Source organism: Aulostomus chinensis, chromosome 8, assembly GCF_037954235.1.
Source record: "Aulostomus chinensis isolate RoL2024-O1b breed Wild chromosome 8, RoL_Achi_v1.0, whole genome shotgun sequence".
NCBI classification, from domain to species: Eukaryota; Metazoa; Chordata; class Actinopteri; order Syngnathiformes; family Aulostomidae; genus Aulostomus; species Aulostomus chinensis.
In genome coordinates, this window is record NC_141327.1 from 7026349 (window position 1) to 7035000 (window position 8652).

The 8652-nt window shown below is 45.6% G+C and overlaps 1 protein-coding gene across 1 annotated transcript in view; it reads left to right on the top strand.

Annotated features, from left to right (window-relative positions):
• LOC147256952 (neuronal acetylcholine receptor subunit alpha-7-like) overlaps window positions 1–8652 on the top strand; it is a 76077-nt gene that overhangs the window by 63860 nt on the left and 3565 nt on the right. The window contains exons 7-8 of the mRNA XM_086210659.1: window positions 7440–7634; window positions 8145–8231. Of these exons, the coding sequence (XP_086066785.1) occupies window positions 7440–7634; window positions 8145–8231 (282 nt within the window). The remainder of the gene's footprint in view (window positions 1–7439; window positions 7635–8144; window positions 8232–8652) is intronic.

Genomic DNA, 8652 nt, shown 5'->3' on the forward strand with positions numbered 1-8652 from the left:
TCAACTGCTATTCTGTACCCCAAAGGATATCAGAGAGGTTTTTTTAAGAACCATCAGGGAAAAAATTAGATAACCTGCAGGAAACATTGCTTAAAGGTTCTGAATCCATAGCAGAGGGATGTCATCTTACAAATACATGTCAAGTGTTCATTTGTCATTAATTTTAGCTTGACAAGTTCTCTAGCTATAAATTGTATACATGTAAAGTACTATGTAACCAGTCACATTATTGTAAAGCACAAGTTTTACTTCATCTCACCATTATGACAGACTATCTGTGTTATTGTCTCTGTTTTGTAGTTTATATCCAAAAGTATCATTGAAAACAGCTTTTATGGGGACTCATAGCCTCCCTTCTTAACGTGTTAAGATACACATCTTTTCGCAAAAGATCACCTGAGTGTGCCCCCACCACATTTCTATGCTCTTGAAAGCTGGGTATGACATAAAAGTTTCAGCTCAGAATCAGGTTTGCAGTTGTGGTACTCAGTGGCCCTCCCCTAATAGTGAGGATGCCAAGACTGACTCTGTGAAGCGCATTAATCAGGTTGAAATTGCAGTACATGGGAAGTTATCCTTGTCTTTCGGTTCATCATAAAAAGTTACAGGGTAAGGACAGGAACCCAAACTACCATTCTTTGGTTAACTCTGTACAACTTCAGAAAGTTTTAACATTCAATGACATTTACAGTACAATGAACATTTCCCTAAATGTCAGGGAATGTTTGCGAAAGAACTGAAAATTGTTTGCTGTGAAATCGAACTCTGAGCTCATGCGTAATCAAGCTGTCATCTGACACAACCTGAGGTGAGCTTTTTAATCTTTCTTTGGATCACAGATAACGACAAATGAGAGTCACAGAAACCAACAGCTCCTCAACATACATTTCGCTTCAAAGAGCTATCACAATACCATCATGATGCAGTTCCCATTCCTCCTTCTTTCTCTTTGTCTTTGTTTTGTTTACTCTGCTCTCTTTCCTTGTCATAAAGAAGATCACACATCTCCAACCCAGGTGTCAGCAGTAATAAGAGACCAACCAACGAATTCACACACACACACACACACACACACACACACACACACGCACATGCAACACACATCAAGGGTACCCAGCTGGCTGGGGGAATGGAAGGATGGCTCTGAGTGTGTGTGTTTGGTGACAGCTTGCCCGGTGATGGTTCACTTAATTCAGGCACAGCCATGCAGTAGGCTGGCCAAAAACACACACTGTCCTGGTGCCTAAGAATATTCCAATGCCAAAATGCATACACAGGTTGCGTGCACGCGCACACACACACACACATGCACACACACACACATGCACACACACACACACACACACACACACACACACACACACACGCACACACACGATGTGATGGATACATCTCCAGACCTGCAATTCATCAAATAGTGGATGGTTGAAAAGAGGCAATTTCTCTTGAGCATTCAGGTGATGCAGAAGAAATGAACTGATTCAAATTCCAGTTCTTTTTAGTGTCTCACCCCAAATTAGGTACATATTTTGATTATTTTGTTGATTGCATGCCATGATTTAGCATCAATTATGCTCAAATTATATTAACACTCAGATCACAACAGCTTGATTTTTACTCAACACTGATTGTCGTCTGGAATTCTCTCTCATTCTCTTTTCTCTCTCTCTCTCTCTCTCTCTCTCTCACACACACACACACACACACACACACACAAACACACACATAAACACAAATTACAGATTGCTGATCAAATATCAAAGAAAAAGATATCACTACCTACAACCCAGATACAAAAGTCACGCTTGCAAATCTCGTTCCTTGAGACACTGAGATTAAACCTTGAGCATGCAAATACACACACACACACACACACACACACACACACACACAAATTGTATTCGTCTCGATGCAGTGGTCTAGTGATGTACATGACAGATCAAAGGAGAAAAAGTGAATATGTTGGCAGATCACTAATTATGAGCATTAAAGGGATATTTCACCCTCACGTGCAATTACCCTTTTAGTGATTTACTGTTAGGTGTCTTTACAGTCACAGTCTGCTCTGCCCCTCACCTGCTCTGCTGCTCAGCCACACCCTCATGAGCTTAACAGCTTTCACCTAGTGCTCTCAACCACTCACCGTATCCAAACAAGCCAGTATATATAGAGATTCACTCCACTCACTTTTTTCCAGATTGTCTTTTTTCTCATGCTGACTCTCCAGCGCTCATTCCTGTATTGTTTACCTGGTATCGACTCAACTTGCCTCTGACCTTTGCGTCTCAATTCCGCTCCTGTAAACCAACCAGCCTTTTGTCCCTGACTGCCAGTGTTGCCTGCCTGATCTGTGTTCCTCCTCTGCCTGTGGCTGGTTGGTTCTCAGCCTGTTCCTGCTCAACCAAGAGACCCACCTATTCAGCTTTGCCCCATCAGCTCACCTCCTCTGGTGACGTCAGCCCTGCTGACTCCACCTCAAGATCCAGATGCACACCCAGCCCTTGTTTCAACCACCATCCAACAAGATTCCCATGAGCAGTGAGTTTGCACTATTTCTCTACCACCACCCTTGATGAGCCAGTTGAAAACTGCTGGACAATTACCTACTCACGAGTCCCACGCACTCCACTCCCTGCCTGGCATACTCACCTGAATCCAGTCCTCTGCTGCCATCCTCTCGTTGGTTGTGTATCAACTCTAACCTGCTGAATAAAGACAGTTCAAGATCAAAAACCTGGTTCACTTTGCTGCAATTAGGTCCATTCCATACCTGTTACAGTACAATCTGGCCAGTTATGGACCCAGCACACAATCCCACACCATTTAGTTGCCTCGAGCCGATTGAGGGAATCTTGCGGCAGCATGAGGACACGTCTGCTGCTGAAATCAGACAAAATGCTGACACTCAAGGATGAGAGCTAGCGGCACGAGACGGCCTGATGCAACAGCATGTAGCCCATTTCTCCCCGCTCTCTCTATCCAATGTGTCTGCTCCCTCTTCTGAAACATCGGCTTCTGCTCATGCACCTTTACCAGCCTCTTCACCGCTCTGCAATGCTCCTGAGCTCCGGATGGGATCCCCGGAGCGTTATGACGGTGATCGAGAGACTTGTGCCCCCTTCCTCCCCAACTGCTCTCCTCTGTTTGCCCTGCAGCCCAGCAAAGATAGCATTTGCTATCAACCACCTGATGGGCAGGGTTCGACTATGGGAAATAGCTGAGTGGGAGAGACAGTCTCCAGCCTGTGCCACCTTTGACCTGTTTGCTGCTGAGCTTCGCAAGTTTTTTGGTCTCAAGAACTATGGTTCTGAGTTGGCAAGGGGACTGATGGGACTAAAACAGGGTGAGTAAAAGGTGGCAGATTTCAATTGATTTCCCCATCAGAGCCAGCCAGAGCAGTTGGAACAGTTTTGTCCTCTGTGACACCCTCCATGGTCTGGCAGACTATATTGAAGATGAACTGGTTTCGCATGACACCCCCATTACCTTGCATGGAGGGATTGATTTTGTATCCAGACTCATCGACAAGAGAAGTGTCAAGGGGAAACCCTACGTTCTCTTCCACCTGGTGAGCCCAACTGCTCTGTCACCTCCCCAAAGCCAGAGACAGCTGTTCCAGGGCTGTCTCCTCCTTCCAGATGGCCCTCACACCTTGGCTATCTTTACTGACTCTGGGGCAAAATGCCTGTATTATCGATGAGGAGGTGGTCCTTCACCTGGGGCTCTAGTGGGTTCTTTTGTCTCATCCAGTTCCTGCTAGAGCCTTAGATGAACACATCTTGGGCACTGTAACTAATCAGCCCTCTTCTGTCCACCTGCAGCTTTTGGGTAATCAACATGAAACAGTCCAGTTACACATCCAACACTTCCCGCCTGTCACTCATCCTGGGGTATTCATGGCTCCGTCTTCATAACCCTCACATCGACTGGGTGACTGGGGCTGCTCTGGAGTGAAGCTCCTCCTATGACCTACGGTGCCTGCAGATCCACTTCATTTATCCACCTGGAGCTCCAGATCCAGCCCTTCACCCAACCTCTCCCAGTTGACATCTGAGTACCATGACTTCCGCCAGGTCTTTGGTAAAGCCAGGGCCACATCTCTGCCCTACACCATCCTTACGACTACACCAAAGATCCCCTGTCTGGTACGTCTCCTCCCAAGAGGCACTTGGACTCTCCATCTAAACCCAAGAGAAGAGTCATGGAGACATACATCAATGACTCCCTGGCCACAGGCGTCATTCACCTTTCTTCATCTCCTGATGGAGTGGGTTACTTATTTGTGTAGAAGAAGGACAAGACCTTGAGACCCTGCATCAACTACAGAGGACCGATACAGAACCGTTACCCACTGCCACTCATCTCCTCAGCCTTTGAACTGCAACAGGGGGCCACCATTTTCTCTGAGCTTGACCTGCGCAACGCCTACCACCTTGTCTGCATCAGAGAAGGGGATTAGTGGAAGATTGCATTCAACACCCCGACTGGACACTACAAGTACCTTGTAATGCTGTTCGGCGTGACCAATGCCCCTGCCATTTTCCTGGAGTTGATAAACAATGTGTTCCAAGACATGTTCAACTGATACATCTTTGTTTATCTTGATGACATCCTCATTTTCTCCCAGTCCAAAGAGCAACACATCCATCATGTCCAGTCCACCCTCCAGCACCTCCTGGAGAACTCCCTGTATGTGAAAGCAGAGAAGAGTTCCATGTCCCTTCGATGTCTTTCTTGGGGTACTTTGTGTCACAAGGCAACATCGAGATCGACCCGAGGTCTATGCTGTCACCTCCTGGTCTGTTCCTGAAAAATGCAAACAGCTTCAGCATTTCCTGGGGTTTGCAAAATTTAACTGTCACTTTATCCGCAACTACAGTTCCATGGCAGCCCCTCTCACCACCCTGAACTCCTCCAAAGTGCCCTTCCAGTGGTCACCTCAAGCTGTGGTAGCCTTTGAGACCCTTAAACCTCATCACCCATCCTCCATATGACTGACCCTTAATGGCAGTTTGGAGTTGAGGTGGATGCCTCAAATGTTAGGGTAGGGGGTATCTTGTCTCAGCACTCAAGCACTGACCAGAAGCCCCATCCTTGTGCCTTCTTCTCCTGCGGTCTATCCCCTGCTGAGAGAAATTATGACATTGGCAACAGGGAACTGCTGGCAGTTAAGATGGCCCTGGAGGAGTGGCGCCAAGCAGCCTTACCTTGTGTGGACAGATCACAAGAATTTGGAATATATATGCTCAGCTAAGAGACTGAACCCTCACTAGGGCTGTTGGTCCCTGTTTTTTGCCTGTTTCAACTTCACTCTCTTTTACTGTCCTGGGTCCCGTAATATCAAGCCCCATGCCCTTTCCAGCCAGTTCCAGAGGACAGAGGATTCTGCTAATAGGCCTGAGTCCATCCTCCCTATGTCCATCCTTGTTGCCACATTGACCTGGGACATAGAGGAGTGGGTAAGAGCATTCATGGAAGGACAGCTGGGTCCCAGCTCTTGCCAACTGCCTTTTCATCCCTCCAGCCTTGAGGTCAGATGTGCTACTTTGGGCCCACTCCTCCAAGCTCTCCTGCCAACCCCCCAACAGACACAGCATGCCCTTCAACCTCTTCCTGTTCCCCACCACCCTTGGTCCCACTTATCCTTGGATTTTGTTACTGGTTTTCCAACCTCTGACGGCCACACTGTTATCCTGACCATCGTGGACTGTTTCACTAAGATGGTCCATTCTGTGCCTCTGCCCAAGCTCCCCTCTGCTAAAGAGACTGTTCACTTGGTTCTGCTCCATGTATTCCACCTGCATGGCCTTCAAGTTGATGTGGTGTTGGAATGTGGTCCCCAGTTTTCTCCTGTGATTTAGAGAGAGTTCTGCAGTCTGCTGGGTGCCGCTGCCAGTCTGTCCTCTGGATCCCATCCCCAGAACAATGGAAAGATAGAGCACATGAACCAAGAACTGGAAACAACCCTGCAGTGCATGGCCTCCCAGAACCCCTCTTCCTGGTCATCACAACTGTTGTGGGTGGAATATTGCTCACAGCTCCCTTGTCTGCTCTGCCACTAGCCTCTATCCATTTCAGTGGGCATACAGCTATTAACCACCACTGTTCCCAGCCCAAGAGAAGGAAGTTTCCTGCCCATCTATCCAAGTCTTCATCCATCACTCCCGAAGAACATGGCTCCAAGCTCGCTCCACACTTCTTCGTTCTTCACCCAAGACTTACCTCTCCAGGTGGAGTCCTAAAAGATGACCCCTAAGTTCACAGGGCCTTTCACGATCCAGAAGGTCGTCAACCTTGTGGCAGTCTGATTCAAGCTTCTGTTCAGTCAGAGTTGAACCACACAACTTTCCAATTGGCAATATTGTGGACCCCACCCTTGTGGCCAACTTTCATCGGCAGCACCCGACCAGCCAACAGTGCAGAGCAGAAACCTAGAAAAAAAAAAGGAGTGATATTAGCTTAGCTACTAACAACTAATAGAAGCACTTGCCTCGTCAGATGTTTTTAGAATAAGGCTCTGACAAACGCATGATAACATAAAAACTTTGCTTTTATTTTGAGGGTAAGGTAACTGCATTGAACTTCGAAGGTAACTGATCCTGAATCTTGCTTGACAGGCTATCAATTCCAAATTTGCATTGCTACCTGTCTTGCTTCAGTACCGCCGCCTCCTATCTTCGCCAACCACAGACGACAATGTCTCTTGGACAAATCATATTTGTTTGAGTGTTTCTCCTCCTGATTTCAGTTGCAAAGTAAAAGAATGAAAGATAAGCATAACTTTGATAATTGCAAGGTACAAAACTTTAAAACTATGCACTATGTTTGTATTAATTTATTTACAAATTAAAAATTAGTTCACATTTATTTGAAAGGCCATGATAACATCTTTCACTGTTCATGTCTTGGAAACAGAGTCAATATGTAGAGGTTCCATACAGAAGAGGCAGACACAGCCTGATCACAGCTATTTGCCTGAGCTAATGGCTGGTTGGAAGAGCTGATTTATACGGACACTGTGATTGTAATTTCAATTGTTAATTTAATGACAACAAGTGAGCAGACATTACTTGTGTATAATCAGCAAGCAACTGATATTCCTACTGTTCTATATAGGGTATAATAAATACACTTTTAGTAAAGGGTCTTTATTCTAAATTAATTTTGAGATTTCACAGGGCAGCAGAGCATTAATCATTGAAGCAGGTGACCTTCTGATCAGACACCTTCTCTTTCAGTCATAATTAAATGGTCACACTGATTGCTTTGCTTTGCAAGGCACGCTGTCAAAAGCTTTAAAGGGCTAGATATGAACAGCTGCAGCTGTCCATTAACAAAGTCTTTTAAAGGATTGAGCCATGCAGAACTGAGAACTAGACCTTTATGTTGTAATGCTGACCTCTAGCTGACACCTTTCTACCTCTTAATTTCTCCCCTAGGTGTGCCTGCCAAGCGTAATGAGCTGTACTATGACTGCTGTAAAGAGCCGTACCCTGACGTGACTTTCACAGTGACCATGCGCCGCAGGACGCTTTACTATGGCCTGAACCTGCTCATCCCCTGTGTGCTAATCTCTGGTCTGGCCCTGCTGGTCTTTTTGCTCCCTGCAGATTCTGGCGAGAAGATCTCGCTGGGTATGAGCCAAGACACTTAGTTCACTCCCATACACATGCATTTTCTCTCACTAACATCCAGACAAAAATGCATCTGCTGTCAATGCTGAAGTGCTCTAAGCCCACCAGGTCCTGACATTATTGCACACCCATTTATCTGTCTGTCTCATTATGCTAATGCTGACATTAAGGCGGTGCATTAGCACTTGTCATCAATTCTTTTCATAAAAGCACATTTAGAAACACACCACAAAGATAATCACCTGGACTAAAAATATGCCAGCTTGCTTCAAAAATGCCATCAGTAAGACAGGCTCAGAGTTTATTCCCTCTCGTTTTGAAAAGAGTTGTGCATGATCAGCAAGCAACTGATATTGCAAAACAAATGTACAGCCCCTTTTTTTTAAGCTACCATCTGCTTTATTTAAAGGTCTCTCATGTCAACATGTAAGAAAATTGGTGTGTGTGATGAAATGCGTCATACCCTGTGCTTGCTGATTATCACTGCTCATGTATTTTGTCTTTTTGCAGGCATCACAGTGCTGCTGTCTCTAACTGTCTTCATGTTACTGGTGGCAGAGATCATGCCTGCCACTTCAGACTCAGTTCCTCTCATTGGTAAGACACTTCCATCCATCCATCCATCCATTTTCTACCGCTTATCCAGTTAAGGGTCATGGGGGCTGGAGTCTATCCCAGCTGCCTTCAGGCAAGAGGCAGGGTTGGTAAGACACTTGTCTGCTCCAATGACTGCTCATTTTAATGAATATTCGCCTTTGAATGTGATGAAAATGTAAAAAAAATAAAAGAAACTGATGGATTTCAAAGCAAAAAAATCAAGGGTTTATACCAAGCCAAAGATGAGGTACATAATCTTCAAGTTTGTAAAGTACTTTCAAAACTTAAAGATGTTGCCCTGGATATGATGAGATTTACTGTAGGTAAGTTTCTTGTACTGGTGGTAGTCTGTATTCCATACAAACATGATATGCATTAGACCAGTCACGATTTTAAAGGTGGTGGCAGAAAGGGTTAGGTG